Below are 18,161 nucleotides of genomic sequence, written 5' to 3'. Positions count from 1 at the left end.
CTGGCTCATGTCAGGACTATGGGATTAGGAACAGCTAAGACTGAGCCAGTGGTTTGGTCTGGCAGCAGGTCAGATGATGGAGGAAAAAGTGATTTACTATTCATATGTACAAAGGGTCTGCCAGCACCAGTTACATGTTGGGTTAAATAACACACAAACACACTATTTTCTGTTCAGCATGTTGAAGCAAGACTAGAAAAGGTTTTGTGTGTGTGTTAAAGTTTTTTAGGAGTAAAATTGAGGTTTTACCAACTGCATACATATCTGTGACTATTCCTGAACCTAAACAGTTTGTGTCAAGGCAGTGTTGGTTGGGAGCACCTTGAGATGACTGTTCTTGTGACTTGGTGCCATACAAATCACATTTAATTGAACTAAGCATAAATTGAATAATGTCTGGTCTCCTATATGTGATGCAATATCTACCATAACCACGACAATTAAAAGATTACATTTATAAATAAGTGTAGTTTCAAATGTATTATGTAATATTTATAATTGTTATAGTTTGTAGGCACTTCGCTTGGTTATGGTTTCTACATTCAGTTTCCAACGCTCTATCTTGCGTTAGTCAGATTCATTCATAATTAAAACATATTTTATACTATGAATTATGATTTTTTTTTTTAAATTATGACGGAATCTGGCTGATTACTATTAAAGCGTCACCCTTTCCACAGATATCGCGACAATACTGTTATTGCGAACTCTCTTACCTGGGATTATCATCAGATTTCGCGACACCTCTCCTCCGAAGCAGAAGGTGGCCATAATGCACAAACTCATTCCATCAAACGAAGAAGAAAAAACAGGCGAAGAAGAAGGCGGTGGTCAGCTACAAATTGATAGAGCAGAGAAGATAAGATAAGGCTATAACTGGAAGGTTTTGGCTAGTGATGGCCAAATGAAGCTTTCCAAAGCACTGAAGCTTGTATTGAAAAATGGTTCATTACTCGAAGCTTTTCAACACAGTCCTCTCCGGTGACATCTGGTGGCGAATATTTTGAAGAGCAGCTTGAATCTGCAAAATAAAACGGACTGCTCAATCATCGCTGCTCACTCAAGAGTGGAGTTCTCTCCGATATTGGGCCACCGTTCCGTTGCTTTGAACATGTAATTGGTTTTGTTTTCTCGATTGGGGGGCTGAAAAAATGTAATGCGTATTTGCGTAATACATTTTGATCAATAAACTTTCCCTATTTAAACATGCACTATGGTGTGGCCTTTCTCTGCTCATAACTCCTTGATGTTGGTAAATACAATAAGTGAGCAATATATATAATATACATATGAGAATGCACAGCACATTATGGAGTATGCCCCTGCTGTGGAGTCCTGCCTCCATCTACTTGTCATTTAATCACTGGACAGCTGGACAGGTTCATACAAAATATTAGATGAGGCCAATTGTCCTATACATATTTTTGACCTAGGGGTGGGATTGATTGTGAACTGGAAAGGGAAAATGCTTAGGGGGCTGAGTACGGCTGCATCGTTACTGATTTGTAGAATCATTGTGATTCGATACAGGATCCGATTCAATTTGATTGGAATCTGGAAAGTTTTGCCTCAGTCAGAAATATTACAATTCTGGTCATGTATCAGTATATATCCATAATTTCGTATCTATTAAAAGAAAGCTGACACATGTGAGACTTAATTAGAGATGTAAACAGAGAGTTATGAAACCTGCAGCTGCAGAAGCCAGCGCAAAAACAGAGGCAAACACAGCGCGGACCCGACGACACACCAAAATCTGACTCTGACGCGTCGGGTCCGCGCTCTGTGTTCACGTTTGTATGCAGAATCCGTAAACCTGCTCCCAGTTACTGTTTTAGCTGTATGGTGTTTGACGACATGTTGTGAGGTTTAACCTGATATGCTGGCGTTTCAGGCATAATAACGTTAATTTACAAATCGACACAGGATTGTAATGAATCAATATCACTTTATTCAATTTAGCATGGATTGTAATCAGAAAAGCGATAATCAAACCTAATCAAGAACTTGCAAAGTAAAAACATGATCTATGTAAGGTAGCCCTTTTGTTATTTACATTTAAAAAGAGGATTAGTGTTACTGTGCGCTGGCTGAGTCTGTTTCTTTTCTTAGAAATAGTTTCTCCTGCCCTGGAGAAAATCCACTTGCATGGAACAGAAGAGGCTGTGGAGTGCAGGAACCACACTGCAAGCTGGTAGATATGCAGGTATTCCTGGGTCCTGCAGACTATCACCTAAAAACAATAAACAAAATGATTTTCTAAACTGTGTAGCAATGTAATGTACGTATAGTGTCAAATACATTTTTGTAGTCTTCATCAGCTTTAATTCACATGGAAGTGTTCCTAAAGTCATATGCTGTAATGATATTTACATTATGAAAACATGATTTTGGACATTTCAAGTTTTTCACTTCGGCAGATAAAATGAATTGAGCAAAATCAACTCAAAATATCTCCACATGCCAGAACGTCCTCTCTTCCTCGCTGGCTCCATATCTGTCAGTGGAATGATCACCTCTTCGCTCTCTGTCACCATCAACACACTCCACGAATCCCGTGGATGATTCACTTCCTTATATCCGTTTGAATCAGGTACCGAAGCAGTTACGTGCGTAATGAAGCTTCGGACGTCACTGGTCACGTGACTTTTGCCAAACGAAGCAAGCCTCGACACAGTGCTTCTGAACCAGTGTGTTGTTTTTTTCGACACACGCTCCGGAGCGTCAGCTTCAAGCGGGCCATCACTAGTTTTGGCCAATAATGAGGTAAAAAAAAAAAAAAAAAAAGAGCTCGAGTGAAATCTGTAACGTTCAGGTGTCTGTTAAATAACTCGATAATGTCGCACTCTGCTGCAAGAAGCTATGTTTAGCGTTAGCTGGCAAGTAGGATGCTAACTTCCTGACAATAACACTTTGTTATTGTTAGCAATGTGAAGCAGAGTTAACGTTAATAACATTAATTATGGGTACAAAGCAGTTATGATCACTAATTACTGGCTAATTAAGCTACAAACGACGCTAACCACCTCGTATTGCGTACTTGTTGCTTATGTATTTTTTATGTTGGATTCCTCGGCAGGCTGTGAACGCTTCTGTGGACCTAATCGAAACTGCAGCAAACATGCAGCTTAACTGAAGAAAGCACAATGCTCGGATACTGTGACACTTCCAGTGCCTACTGACCACATGCCGTGGAGCCAAAGCAACAAGCCGACAACTAATTGTTAGCCTTCCATCTCAGGAAGCCAAACCTCATTTGACACTGCAGACTGTGTTTGTTCTCCTAAGGAGCTGTCTTCTTCTCTACCATGGTGGATAACCGGTACGCCACAGCTCTGGTTATCGGCTCCGTGCTGAGCCTGCTGGCCACAGTGTACCTCTCCGTGGCTGTGGGGACTCAGCACTGGTATGAGTACAATACCCCAGAAGTTAATAATACAACGCACAGCGAACCCGTATACCCCAACGGCACTCGGGCACTATGGTGGAGGTGTATCCTGGTAGCCAGCCCCTCATACTGGTTCAAATCTCCAGGTATTACTCACAGTGGCACACCTGTTCAGCGTCCTCACTGACCAATACTTTGTTTGATGATAGTGCTGCCTTCTAAATTTAAGAAGAAAATCTGGAACAAGATTTGTCTGTTAAACTCTATTTTTAACTTTAAGGAATTTTATTTAGATTAATTCTGCACATTGATTTACGTCACTGACTGTTCTGCACTCAGCATTGGTTTAACCAGTGCACTTGATTGTTATAATGCCCAGTCCCATGTTAAATGCTTTACATTGTTAATTAATGAGAAGACTTAGTTGGATTTGTGTTCTCTGACTTTTTTGGCTTTAGATCGAAAGATGGAAACCCGCTGTTCAAGCTTTAGTCTTTCTGATCAGTTAGGTACAAAGTATAAACCTGGAAATGAGGAAGAAGAAGACCTGCTAAGAACATGTGAGTGTATCCTTACTCTCCCTCAATCTATCCAGGGAGACCTGTAGTTCATAAAATATGTTTTGTTTTGTTTTTGTTTTTTCATTTTACTAAACGATTCTTACATTTTTTTTAACCCATCTTGGTCACATCTGCTCCCTTCACTGTCTTTACTCGCACATCATTTGTTAAACATTAGAAATTATTGACAGAGTTTGAGTTTAACCTGCAATGATTGTTGTGCAGACTTGTGGAGGTGCCAGTTTCTGCTGCCCTTGGTGTCTCTGGCACTGGTGTTCCTCAGTGTCCTCGTTGGGGTCTGTGCCTGCTTGTGCCGCAGCTTTACCCCGACCTTCTGTGTGGGAGTGCTCCATCTTCTTGCAGGTGAAAGAAACACACACATTTATGAGCATAAAAACTATAATATCTTGCATTTTTCTGAACTGACAGTTTAATTTCTTACTATTTTTACTGCATGAGTAATGTTGACAAAAACGAGTGGCACAATCAGTTCTAGGTCAAGCAGACTGAATGGTTGGTCCTTATCTGCTGCTGAATGTCATTTACACAGCTGGACTTGCAGCTACTGGCATGCAGTTTTGAACTTACAAGTTACAGGTGCATTCAATACAATTAGTGTCTCTTTGATCAGGCAACAAAAAGTGATTAAAAGGTGATTTCCAAATGCCCTTTATACACATGACTCCACATGACTTTGAGACAGTGTTTTAACTGACCATAGTGAGAAACCTTTAATGTTTCACTGCATCCAGTTTAAAGTTTTAGAGTTGGAGCTATAAGGTAGAAATAAACACAGAGCAGCAAGTGTTAATATCCTCTTTTCCCCACCATATTGTTACATTTACGTCCCTGTTACCCGTTTCTCTGATAACATCTCCGATTGATTCAGCCAATCCATTTTGAAGAGGAGTCCAATGATGTGTCAAATGACCTTTTTTATGTGAGAACCTGAAGCACAAAGCCCGGTTGAACAAAGATGGTCAATGCCCACCAGTGTGATACCTATTATCTCTGAGTGGACCTTTAACTTTTGTGAAGCTAGCTTACACAAAGTAATCCTGGCTATGAACATACTTGGTAGTACACCCCTCTGTAGTGACTTTCGGCTTCAGCTGTGCATGGCTTACCAGGGCTATAGATACCCAGAACCCTATAAAATCCTACACCATAACGTACAGCTTAACCTGATGTGCACCTTCCTAGAAATGTAACTACACGCCTGGTTCACACAGCCTGCAACCACTGTGATTGTCCTGTTTAGTGCCATCGATTCCTCCTGTGAATTTCCAGCTACTTATTTACTTAATTTATCAGTGAGAGAAAACAATCATAGCATCGGTATGATTGTCACCAAGTTCCTGGAGGGAGTTTGTTGAAACTATTGGAATTGACATGAGGGGAGAAGTGGAAAAAGTTGAGGGACAAATATGTTTGCCCCATAAAAAACTGACCATAACAACGAGTGGGGACCCAGGAGGGGAAAAAAAGTCTCAGAATTCTGTTTGTTTTGCTCTTGGCTGGCAGTGCGTGTAAAACCCTCGGACACGACCACACGGCAATTAACAAATAATGCACTTGCCCCGAGATAAATGTCAGCACCAATGTCAGCCAGGTTACATCGCAGTCTCTACAAAGATTCACAACAGAAGTCAAAATGTATGCAAATCATCCAAAACCAGCGGTGCTTATTCCTGAGGCTTTGAGACTGACGACCTTTGAGGGTCCCCAGAACCCACTTTGAAAACCACTGCACAGAACATTTGTTCAACAAAAAACTTCCCTCTGCTTTCATTCATTTACTTTGGTCTTAGCCAGAGTACAACGAAGGTGGAGTTCATCTGCTAGATTTGTTTCTGCTTTGCATTAGAAGCTTAGTCCTTTTTCCAAATGACCACAAACATAAACGTTTACATGATCTCATCCCGTTCCTTCATCACTGCTTTTGACTCCTCAGGTCTGTGTTCTCTGGGCACCGTCTGCTGTTTCCTGGCCGGGGTGGATTTGGTCCACCAGAATTTCCCTCTGCCTGATGGGGTGGAGGGCACTTTGGGCTGGTCTCTTTACCTTGCCCTCATATCCTTCCCTCTGCAGATGATGGCAGCTGCTCTGTTCCTGTGGGCGGCCAAAAGTCACCGCAAAAATTACACTCGCATGACCGCTTACAGGGTAGCGTAAAAGAGAGACTGACAATCATACAGTTTAAGACAGCTTACGGGTTTCATTACATCCTCAGAAAATGGTTTCCTGTTAGGAGAGGATGTAACTAGGATAAAGGGTGCTTTTCACTTCATCTGTAACAGAATTTTCATACTTAAAAAAAGGAAAAAATTTTTTTTACAGTATCTCAGACCTGTAGAAAGGAGTGTTGGTTTAATACCATTTGAGTTATTTAACCAGTGCTTTTTCTTGCATTTCTAACCTGTGTTTTACCCAAAGCATGTTCTTAATGGTTTTAATCTTTAAGGGTTGCAGATCACTTACTATTTCTGGTGTAAACCATGTTTTTTTGTGCATTATTTTATTGCCTTCTTTTTGGTTGCCATTTTCTTCTGAAGCTGCTCACCACATTGCCCTTAACTTCACACCTGGAGTTATCCAGGACATGGTAGCTTTCTCTGTGCATGAAAAAATATTAAACAAGAGTTTATTTTATTTTATTTGTTTTACTTTTTTTTTTTTTCTGCAGTTCTGTTTTTACATAATTTAAAATATCCAGCCTGTGCATGCCTTTTCATCATCGTCTGTGGTGATTGTTCATTTCAGCCTGTGGTATTTTCTAAGTGTCATCACAAATGTGACCACTCATCTGTCGCCTGTGTTTGTAGATGTATTAATTTAGTTAGTTTGAATATTTAAAAAGACAAACAAAAAAGCTAAAGTGATGCCACACAAACCTGTGACCTTAAGCCCCAAATGATCTGCTATACTGCCATTTTACACAGGGTTTGCTGCTCAACACCACCTAAATGTTTGCAGGCTGGAGTTTAAGTCGGTTCTCCCATCCTTTCAAACAGTTACTTGTCTGACGGCTTTGGTAAGCTTTCAGATGTTTACTGTTGATACAGTATGTCAGCGTTTCAGTGTGACTTTTTAAAATAAAAAATCATATTTTCCAAAAAGTTCAAATCCTCTTGAATCTGTGACCACTTACACATTTTTGTGTGTACAAAAGTCCAAAATGAGTAATATGTCAGCACTGAACAAAACAAACTGTAATGTTTTGTGTCAGAATGATTTGTTACATGTCTGACGTGTATACACTCTGGCTTTTTGTAAATGTTTTTATGTATCCAGAAGCACACTGTACTGATTATGTCTTAATAAATTTGGCATTTGCTGACTTTTATCTTTGTTTCATGTAATCCCTTTTAACCTCCTAGGACCTGGCGTTCACATATGTGGTCATCACATTTTGGGTTGTCTAGACCAAAATACTAAATTTTGCTCTACAAGGGCCTGATATCCACTTACGAGGACATACTGCCACTGTTCTATCGAAATTTAAAATGAATGACCTCTTATGTGGATCTAATTTTTCTCAAACAAAAATCAGGTAAAAGAAAAAAAAAAAGATCAGGTAATTCTGTTTTTACATTCATCAGATCCCAATCAGCAAACAGAAATTAAAAATGCATGCCATGAAAGAGTTTGGGTCTTAGGAGGTTAAAGGAGACGAGTAAAGATGATGAGTTCTTACTTACAAGCTTACAATGTCTTGTCTTGTCTTACACATCTTCAGGAAGAACAATGGCAATTTGATATATTTTGTGAAAACAACAAAAGAAAATTTGAAAAAGAAAAATGCACTCCTATAGAGTGTGAAAAAGAAGGGTTGTTCAAGATCCAATTGATCTCAGGTCAGCAGGCAGCTTGCTCCAAAGAACAGGACCTACAGCTAATCCTGCAGTGTCAGATTTTAGTGTAAGTAGTTAAAAAAGTGTTTGCACATTTGGAACTGATTGTAGAAATATTTAAGATATTGCTGATGATCTGAGAGGTGTCGGTCATCTGTTTCGTCCACAGTTGACAAGAATCACTTCTCATCCCAGAGTTTTAGTAAGATTTCACTCAAAGTTGTACACCGTGACCACTTAATGGGTCTTCATCTGAACTGTGCTCAAGGTCAAAGTAAAATTCTTTGTTTTATGGGCTTTTTTGATCATTACTTTAAAACAAAGGCTTCTCAATTGCAGCTGTGCACTGTGTTAAGAACCACTTACTACATGCTTGTATTATACAATTAACTTTATTTATAACAAATTTTCATTAACACAGTTATAAAGTGTCTGTTGAAAGATTTAAAAACGTGTGTAAGGTATACAGAGACAACTGAAATCATCAAAGTCTTTTTTAAGCACAGTAGATAAATATGATAGATTTCTTTTGCATCTTTCATTGATCATTTCATCACTCACAGTGTAACGTTAGGACAAACCAATGTTGTAAAGTGTACTTGATAAACACACTGGAGCATGTAGTTGCTCTGACCGATGAGCATATTCCTGCTGATAATTGAGCTGATCCATTTATTTTATGTAAACCCAAATCAAATACACAATGCTAAGAAGATTATAGTTAAAATTCATTCATGTTCATTTATTCAGTCATTCATTCAAAAAGGATTTCTGCACGTTAAATTTAGCTTTAAAAAACATAAAATGCGTGGACTCCAACTCTAGAGCCTGTGCAACACACCACTCAGATAAAGCTCGAATAAGCTTCATTTTACATATTAACAGAGGGACTAGCAGAGCTCCTGTACTGCACTGGAGGATGGAGTTATGTTTTAGACACCTTATATTTGTCAGTCATGACATCACGTTTGTTCATTTGCATATTTCAAATGATCAGAATAATTCTCATTTCCTACTTTATTATAATTTAAAATTGGGATATTTAAATTTAGCACTCTCAGCCTGTCACTTTTATGGGTGGGAGTGTCAACTTTATCTTTCGAGCTAAATGAAAAGCGATCTTCTTCTCGTAGTAGGCGCACTCATTGACAAAGAAAGGGTAGAGGTCCTCGCCATCATACTTCACTGTCTCCCCGGAAAATGACATGAATATCGGATTGCCCCGCTGCAGAAGCTTGAAGTCATTATCCTGGAGAAAGACATGCAAATACGACATTTACTGCTTGACAGTCTTTGAATTCATGAATGTAAATGTTCAGATGAAACCAGGTTAGGAAGGCTTGTTTAAGGCCAAACCTTTAGACAACCTCTCAAGGATACTTGAGGGTGTGAGGGATTCTGCCAAAGGACTCAGTATTTATTTTGTGGACACTGGACATGTCTAATGGGCAGGAGACCCGAGGATAAGGATAAGCTAGACGGATAGACTGGAGAGGTTTTAAGTCTCTCAGCTAGCTTGGAAGCACCTAGGTGCTTCTAAAACTGCTGCAACTGTGACCTAGACTCAGATAATGAAAAGTGTGAAAGCTTAGACTATAAAACGTGCACCCATCTTGTACTGTACCTGTAACTGGGAGTGTATGGCAGCAGTGATTTCCCCAGTAACTGGATTCCTCGGGTAATCTATGCTTTTCACCAAGGTGTATGCTTCCACTTCACCCCCTTCAAATGTGCTTCCTGATGAGGATAAAAGTTGCAGAGTTAATGGAGTCATTTCACAAAGAGCTATGGTTTGATTTTGCCACTGTAGGTCCACCTGATGTTGTTGTTTGCCATTGCATAATTGTTCACGGTTAACCCCACTGTCTGATTTACTGATTTGTGATGACTTAAAGCTTCTCCAGTGAAGCTACCCCTCTGAAAATGAGGGAACTGTGTTGAAAAACGACTGTAATACCTCAAAAGTTAATGCAATGCTTTTGATAAACTTCTTCAATAAAAGTAAAAAGTCTGCACTTTATTCATGTGATGACTGTTTGAACCAACTGTTGTAGCATACAGCAGCAAAATGACAAAAAACATGTGCCATTAACCAAATATTTATATATAGCAAATTGCAGAGGCCACTTTAGGCCCTGCTCCCATTGAAACATCAGGTGAGGTGAAGCTCCAGCCACAGGATGTATTCTATAATTAATTGGTTAATTACACAGTACATTACACATGTGGGGAAGCATATGCATCCGATATGTTTCACCTCGTTATTTTGTTTGTTTGTGTAATGGGAAACATTCTTGTTTATTCTCATATTTAGATTTGTGACCTGGTGTAGCCTGCTCAACTATGTTATCTGCTGACTATATGAATCTCTGTGTGATACGTGATAGCTCTCCTGCATGCAGCAATTAAAAGCTTGGCCACAGCTGAAGATATTGCCATGGCAATTGTAAAAAAATGCAGCTAACTGAACAACTGCAGACTACAAAATTATTTAAATAAATATTTCAACCAAAGCTTATAAGAAGGGGCATTTTAAAAGCGGTAGCATCTTACCAGAATTAAATTCCTGAAGCCAACTGAATATATGATCCACTGCCTCTTTCACCATGTTATGGATATCTGCTCTGACCACACCATTGGGCTGTGGGCCGGCCTCTATTGCTGCAAAGAACAAGGGGAACAATCATCTAAATATTTAATAAGCTCAGCTTTGCAAAAGATGCACACAGACACACTTACCAAAGCCATGCTTGCCGACCGATTCTAAAGAATAAGCCTCAGCGATCGGTATGTCCAGCTGGATTGCTCTAACTTCCACAGAAGCCATTTTACTCTGAAAATCAAATATGTTTACTGTCGACTGCACACTGTGCTTAGGTACGATAGGCTGAGCTTTAAAATAAACTACATGTTTATCCCGGATTTTGATTATAGCTTTATAACCTGATTTTATTGAGTTAAGAACATAATTGCATGAGTGATGTACAAGCAACACAGACATACTTTTAATTTTTTTGATTGGAAAATACTACTACCCAGTAGAAACATTAAAACAAAGACTAAGAAAAATTCCTCAGACAGTTTAGTTAAAATTGGTGCTTGAAGACAACACATTATACAGCTTAATGGGGTTAACTTTGGTGTTTGGGAGGATTACTGACAGGATTGTATTTGTATCTGTTATTGTCTGTGCTATTAATGACATGATAACACATGGCAACAATACACATTTAGGCACGTAGAGATGTCAAGTTCAAATTGAGCATCAGAATAGGGTAATGACTTTGAATATATTATGGTTGTTGGCGCCAGACAGGCTTATCTGAATATTTCAGAAACTGCTGATCTAGTGAGAATTTCTCATACAGTCATCTCTAAGGTTTACAGAGAATGGCCTGAATGAGAGAAAATATCCAGTGAGCAGCATTTTACTGGATGGAAATGTCTTGTTGATGCTAGAGGTCAGCAGAGAATAACCAGACTTCTTCAATTTGACAAGATGGCTACAGTTACCCAAATAACTATGTGTTACAACCAAGGTATGCAGAACAGCATCTCTGCAGTGTGGTCTTCTGCTGCCATCAGCTAAGACTGGAAAACTGCGGCTACAATTCATATGGGTTTACCAAAATTGCACAACAGAAGATTTAAAAAAATGTTGTCTGGTCTGATGAGTCTTGATTTCTGATGCAACATATTGATAGTAGGGTCAGACTTTGGTTCAAACAACATAAAGGCATGGATCCACCTTGCCTTGTGCATTCTTGCTTTTGAAAACAGCTGCTGCTATCTCACCATACCATCACTGCGAAGATTAACCTGACTTTTAGCAAAATTTAAGTTATTTGAACTTGAAGATATGAGACCTCTAGTAGTTCACAGTTTATGCATATTTTCTTTATCAGAAACATTATAGGTGCAAATTCCAAGTGCATGACTCGAAATATCTGTTTGTAGTACTCTTGTACCTGTAGGTACTTGAGAATGTGCAGGGTGAACCAGTCTATGGAGTAAAAGATGAAGCAGAGGCCCATGTTGGAAGTGGTGTTGTGGATGTCTATGATCAGGTCCATGGCCTCTTTGCTTCCTTTGGGCCCAATTTGAGCGTTCAGCTCCTGAGCTCGCCTCAGTTCATAGGGTGATGAATCTGTTACAGGGGAACTAGAATCGGGAAAATAAAACAAAGACGTCTCTCACACATGGCAGATTTGAAAAGTTTTACTTTGCTCTCACAGTGTAGCGCAGTTAGCCAAAACCTTTAAAACTTCATTACCTACATAAAGCTTTGGCATCAGTTTCGTTTTTGAACTTACTTTAGCAAGGCTTCTGTGAAACAGCGGTTAAGGTCGGTTTCTACGTATCTCCTGCAAATCTCCACAGCCCGTGGGTTTGTCAGGACAGTGGAGACAGAAACAGATCCAATTTTATCTATCTTCTCTTTCTGCAAATGTCTCACCATGTAAACCCCTGTCATCTCATTTCCATGAGTGCCACCACAAACGGCAACACTGGACAGCGGTGGGAAAGACACAGACTCCATCTGTTTCCACGAGAAAAAAAAGAGGGTGCTAGGTTAATGTTGGATTCTCTTTTTCTGTTGTATAAACAAACAAACAAACCAAAAAAAAGTACCGATGATGTCCTGGCAGTCATTCATTGACTAAATACACTTCTCATAAAATTAGGGCAAACACTTAATTCTTACAGTGTAAAACAAACTTCAGGAATATGCAGCTACCCCTTTAAGAAGAATGAACCACCATGAATCCAGTTTTACTGCTTTGGGGGGGAAAGCAGACAATAGGTGCGCTGGAGAGGCAACTCTCCAAAAGACAGTTTTCCAATTGATGGCTCTCTCCTTTACCATTTATAGGTAAATCAGTTTATAATAATAAAAAAAATAAAATATTTAGCAGCATAAGTGATAAATAGGTGACAACACTCAGTTCATAGGAAACTACAGTTTTACTTTCACATCATTATCTATATTAGTTTTAGAGATCCTGGCATCTGTTGCTATAGTAAGTGGGGATATAGCACAAGGCCACACCTACTCTTTATGATATTTATGCCATCTCAATGCTGCAGTGTCATTATACTCATTATACTCCAGGTTTTGGATCACAGATATGATCCCAGCTGAAGAACTGGATCTGCTATTTACAATGTAAGTGATGGCAGAAATATAAATAGGAGCACACTGTGCTGTCATACAATCATATTACAATGTGACTGTAAGCACTAGTAAGTGCATAGTTACATCTACTACAACAGCAGCAGCAGTAAATGAGAAAAATAAAGTAGTAAAATCTGAGAAACTGGTTTTTAAGACTTTGGCAGCTTGCCTCTGTCAATACAGCCAATAAAATAAGCATAAAACTACATTAAATTGACTCCACGTCTTACCTTTCACGTCAAAATTCAACCTTGTTTAGCATTCACTGGATTCATCAACCTTTGAACCCAGAGGGGAAGTTGTGTCGGGGCAGAAGTGTGCTATTTCATAACCTAAAAAAAACACTTTTCAGCCCACAGCAGCTGCTTAGCTATTCACAATTCACACAGTACAAACCAACCCACATGCAAGTAGAGACTGCTTCGATTGACTGCGCCCGCCTTCAAGCTTCCTTATGTTTGTACCTTCTTACAGCTGCCCTCCTCTATCTGTTTCTTCAGCTCAAATTTCATTTTTGTGATGTAACAGGAAGTCACTCGGTTGTTTTCTGCTAAACCAGCAGGAGCCGCTCTCATTGCTCTTTGGCCTGTGGTGCAACTTTGAGGTGCTGCAACAACAACAACAACAAGTAAATGGCACATAAGATGTTTCACTTCAGAGGAACCCAAACCTCGGCAGATGCTTTATTGCAGCTGTATCAAAACACTCCAAGCATTTCCACCACCACTGCTAACTATAAATAAATATATATATCTGATAATTTATTAGTAAACAAACAGTAAAAGCATGGGTGCTTTTGGGAAAAAGTCTGCTTAATTTTTTAGTTTATTGCCTAAAGAAAGGTGAAGCAGTCTAAAGTGATATAGGTAGGATTTAATTACAGTAGTTTTCTAGCAGCAGCAGTTCTTGGACATCTATTTCATCAATATCATACGAATCATTCAAATGAATGAATCTAGTTGATGAATCTGTAGTCTAAAAATGTTAATTACCTCACAACTTTGCAATCTTTCTTCTCCATACCACCGTACGTTTTCTCACACCCTGCAACTCTCGAAAGAAGACCTAAGCTCCATTTAGACATGTAATCCTCTTTGATCCGTCGCTTGATGATAAGCTGCTTCCTCTCACTCGTTCACTCTGTCGCTCTCTCTTTCTCGTTCTCCGCCTCTGTCTGTCAGTTCAATTCAATTCACTTGATTTTATCTTTTGCTTTTACCCCGCAGGCTTTGCTGGCTAATGGTGCTCTGATTTCCTGTATTTATGAAGATATTTCTTCCTTTTTTCCTTGTTTTTATGTTGTTGGTTGTTTTTGGTTGTGTGAATGTGTGCTTTCTTTTTTAATTTTTATATCTATTTGTCAGGAAGTAGCTCACAAAGTGGCTCCATTGAATAGTGGTTTACTCATTTTTCTAATATTGTGGCTCAAGAGTTGGGAGTTCGCCTTGTAATCGGAAGGTTGACGGTTCGAGCCCCGGCTTGGACAGTCTCGGTCGTTGTGTCCTTGGGCAAGACGCTTCACCCGTTGCCTACTGGTGGTGGTCAGAGGGCCCAGTGTCCGGCAGCCTCGCCTCTGTCAGTGCGCCCCAGGGTGGCTGTGGCTACAATGTAGCTTGCCATCACCAGTGTGTGAATGGGTGGATGACTGGATGTGAAGCGCTTTGGGGTCCTTAGGGACTAGAAAAGCGCTATACAAATACTGTACATATATGTATACAAATACATTTAATAAGTGAAAGATCCCTGGTTTGATTCCAGGAGCAGACACAAGTCTCTTTGGGTCAGGAAGGGCATCTGGAAAACAAATAAATAAATAAATAAAATATGCAGAACTACCTGTCTTGTTGATAAGAAAACAGCTGAAAGAAGATCTATATGTCTGAATTAGACACACCATATTAAGGTATGTTCTGTGGTAAAACTGTGCATCTGTGTATACTGTGAAATCTGGCAAACACAACCTGTACTTTGGTGTCTGCAACTGTCCCATCACATGACATTTTGTGGAGACGCAAACTAAAACTAAAGCTGGAGAGTCACCCTACATGTAGATGAGCAAATGCAAGTCAATATGGGAGTGATCTAAACATGGCTGGAAGTGTTGCCAGAAGTACAAAATGTATATTTAAATCAGCTAAGTGAATAAATAGTAATGTTGCTCTTGTTGCTACCAATGAGGCCTTGCCCTTTAGGACCCTGTGTATGGTGCAGGTCCTTTGAGCTCTAGCCTCTGTGAAGTGCATGCTGACAATGCTTCAACAATAATAAACCAGGCATTGTGTAGATATGCATAGATATTAAAGCAAAAGCTTTTCAAATGTTGTACAGTGTGTTTGCTGTTTTAAAGTAAAGGAGATATAGGCCAAATTCATGCTGTGTCAGTGTCTCTGAAAAAGGAGACACTTCAGATTTGGTCCAAAGGGCAAAAGTTAATCTCTGATGAACGAGGTCAGAATAAAAATTAACAATATTACTTTCCAAGAACACTAAAAGTTTTTTCTCTTAACTTAAAGTAAACTAGAAAAATTTGCATTTCCTGCGAAAATGCAGTGTGGATGCTTAAAGCTGAAGCTGTATGCAAAAAGTAGCTGAAAAAGCTGAAAAGTTGCAGAAATTGTAAAAACTTTGCAGAAGCAAAAGAAGTTTGCTAAAATGGAATAACTTAGCAGAACTGCAATATCTTAGAGGAAACATAATACTTGGCAGAAATACAATAGCATAGCAGAATTTAGCAGAAATATTGTAACTTACCAGAAACATGATAACTTCTCAAAAATACAAGAATTTAGGAGAAATAGTATAAGATAACAGAAAGAATATATTTAGCCAAAAATACTTAAACATTACAGAAACACTATGATTTAGAAAAATAGTACAACAGAGCAGAAATATTGTGATTTACCAGAGACACTGTGATGAACTATGAATATTGTAATTTTAAATTGAGACTATGTTTTAGCACAAATATTATAATTTGGCAGAAATACTATAATTTAGCAGAAATACTATATTAAGCACAAATCCCATAAAAAGCAGAAATACTGTACTATGATTTAGTAGAAAAACTATAATTAATCAGAAATACTAAATTTAGCAGAAATACTATATTAAGCACAAATACTATGAAAAGCAGAAATAGTATGATTAAGCATAAATACTACATTTAGCAGAAATACTATATTAAGCACAAATCCTATAAAAGCAGAAATAGTATATTAAGCACAAATCTTATAAAATAGCAGAAATAGTATGATTTAGCACAATAGTAATAAGTTAAACAGAAAAATTGGAAAAGCAAAATGGACAGCTGAAAAAATGCTGAACATGCTGAGGGTCCCTCAAATATACTTGTTAAATGACAAAAATCTGCAAAAAAATTTATTACAGCCACACAATCACAAATATGTACACATGAGGAAACACACATGCACAGAGAGACCCACACACAAGATCCAATTCAGTCAACCAGTCTAAATATATTGAATTTAAATCTTAGAATGAGATCATCCCATTAAAAGCCTTTCTCTCTCTCTCTCTCTCTCTCTCTGTCACACACACACACACACACACACACACACACACACACACACACACACACACACACACACACACACACACACACACAGGGAGAGAGAAGTAAGTTTCTAGGTCAGCCTGGGAGCTGGTGAATTTGAATCCACCAATCAGAGAGGCTGTGCACTTTTCCCCACCAAAACAGGTGCATCTGTTTACACACGCAGCAGCACAGAGAGACACAGGATTTTTGCAGTCTATTTCTCATAGTGACGACTCCCCTCAAACAAATGACCGTAATTTCCTAACCGTAGGGGCTAGAACGGTCATTCTTACACCGTTTTGTTCAGAAGAGATGGGGGAATCTTCAAGTGTTGACAATTTAATATTAAAATATGAATTTTTAGAGATATATGACATGGATGACTTGTTGACTTAGAAGCCACGAATTCCCCAATATGCAAATTTGAATGCCTGAGACCACATATGTGATTGGCTGGCTGGGAAGCCGTGCAGGCCCTGATTTGTGGATTTGAATTCCTCAGCCCTCAGATATGATTGGCTGGCTTAGAAGCCACGAAGGCCCCAATATGCAAATTTGAATGCCTCAGGACACTTATTTGATTGGCTGGGAAACTGTGCAGGCCCTGATTTGAAAATTTGAATGTCTCAGTCCTCACAGAGGATTGGCTGCCTGGGGACCTGGCAGAAATATATAGAAATACTATTATTAAGCATAAATACTACATTTAGTAGAAATACTATGTTTTAGCACAAATATTATAAAAAGAAGAAAAACTATAATTTAGCAGAAATACTATATTAAGCACAAATCCTATAAAAAGCAGAAATACTATAATTTATAACAAATAGTATAAAAAGCAGAAATACTATAATTTAGCAGAAATACTATGTTAGGCACAAATCCTATAAAAAGCAGAAATACTATAATTTAGCAGAAATACTATATTAGGCATAAATCCTATGAAAAGCAGAAATAGTATGATTTAGCAGAAATACTGTATTTAGCACAAGTACCGAAAAGTACCAGAAATACTATGATTTAGCAGAATAGTAATAACTTATTGAAACACAAATGCACAGAGGGACACACAAACACAGGCTCTAATCCAGTCAACCAGTCTAACTATGTTCAATTTAAATCCTACAATGACATGCTGTCAAATAAGGGCAGGATCCTCTCTCTCCCACTAAACACACACACACACACACACACACACACACACACACACACACACACACACACACACAGGGAGAGAGGACTAAGTTTCTAGGTCAGCCTGGGAGCTGCTGAATTTGAATCCACCAATCAGAGAGGCTGTTTACGTTTTCCCGCCAAAACAGGTGCCTCTTTTTACACACGCAGCACAGAGACATAGACCTGCTTCTTTCAGTTTATTTCACATAGTGAGGATTCCCCTCAAACAAATGACCATAATTTCCTAACCATAGGGGCTAGAGCGGTCATTCTTACACCGTTTTGTTCAGAAGAGATGGGGGAATCTTCAAGTGTTGACAATTTATCATTAAAATATGAATTTTTAGAGATATATGACATGGATGACTTGTTGACTTAGAAACCACGAATTCCCCAATATGCAAATTTGAATACCTGGAGCCCACATACATGATTGGCTGGCTGGGAAGCT

At 38.8% G+C, this 18,161-nt stretch overlaps 2 protein-coding genes across 3 annotated transcripts; one reads left to right on the top strand and one right to left on the bottom strand.

Moving 5' to 3' along the window:
* Positions 1-2,469: 2,469 nt before the first annotated feature.
* cldnd1b (claudin domain containing 1b) lies at positions 2,470-7,288 on the top strand. Its single transcript, XM_080880542.1, has 5 exons — positions 2,470-2,766; positions 3,080-3,534; positions 3,847-3,948; positions 4,174-4,311; positions 5,903-7,288. The coding sequence occupies exons 2-5, from the start codon at positions 3,309-3,311 to the stop codon at positions 6,121-6,123; spliced, it is 687 nt and encodes a 228-aa protein (XP_080736668.1). The 5' UTR covers positions 2,470-2,766; positions 3,080-3,308; the 3' UTR covers positions 6,124-7,288.
* A 143-nt stretch (positions 7,289-7,431) lies between these two features.
* acy3.2 (aspartoacylase (aminocyclase) 3, tandem duplicate 2) lies at positions 7,432-14,105 on the bottom strand. 2 transcript variants are annotated; one of them, XM_080880541.1, is made up of 9 exons: positions 13,971-14,105; positions 13,383-13,585; positions 13,209-13,310; positions 12,116-12,342; positions 11,771-11,963; positions 10,542-10,635; positions 10,356-10,463; positions 9,427-9,539; positions 7,432-9,051 (listed from the first exon to the last, which is right to left on the bottom strand). In XM_080880541.1, the coding sequence occupies exons 4-9, from the start codon at positions 12,340-12,342 to the stop codon at positions 8,860-8,862; spliced, it is 927 nt and encodes a 308-aa protein (XP_080736667.1). In that variant the 5' UTR covers positions 13,209-13,310; positions 13,383-13,585; positions 13,971-14,105; the 3' UTR covers positions 7,432-8,859. The 2 variants fall into 2 exon arrangements, with proteins under 2 accessions (XP_080736667.1, XP_080736666.1); XM_080880540.1 differs by having other exon boundaries at positions 13,209-13,585.
* Positions 14,106-18,161: the final 4,056 nt, after the last annotated feature.

This window comes from Rhamphochromis sp. 'chilingali' (assembly GCF_963969265.1).
Source record: "Rhamphochromis sp. 'chilingali' genome assembly, chromosome: 4".
In the NCBI taxonomy this organism is placed as follows: domain Eukaryota; kingdom Metazoa; phylum Chordata; class Actinopteri; order Cichliformes; family Cichlidae; genus Rhamphochromis; species Rhamphochromis sp. 'chilingali'.
Note: the sequence above shows the minus strand (reverse complement) of the source record. Positions and strands in the feature narration are given on the sequence as shown.

Excerpts from the sequence above, each read along its gene's own strand:
- cldnd1b (XM_080880542.1), top strand. The coding sequence starts at position 3,309 with ATGGTGGATAACCGGTACGCCACAGCTCTGGTTATCGGCTCCGTGCTG. Across the intron at positions 3,535-3,846 it reads ATACTGGTTCAAATCTCCAG|ATCGAAAGATGGAAACCCGC; the intron begins GTATTACTCACA and ends TTTTGGCTTTAG. Across the intron at positions 3,949-4,173 it reads AGAAGACCTGCTAAGAACAT|ACTTGTGGAGGTGCCAGTTT; the intron begins GTGAGTGTATCC and ends ATTGTTGTGCAG.
- acy3.2 (XM_080880540.1), bottom strand. The coding sequence starts at position 12,342 with ATGGAGTCTGTGTCTTTCCCACCGCTGTCCAGTGTTGCCGTTTGTGGT. Across the intron at positions 9,540-10,355 it reads GCTTCAGGAATTTAATTCTG|GAAGCACATTTGAAGGGGGT; the intron begins GTAAGATGCTAC and ends TATCCTCATCAG. Across the intron at positions 9,052-9,426 it reads CCATACACTCCCAGTTACAG|GATAATGACTTCAAGCTTCT; the intron begins GTACAGTACAAG and ends GTCTTTCTCCAG.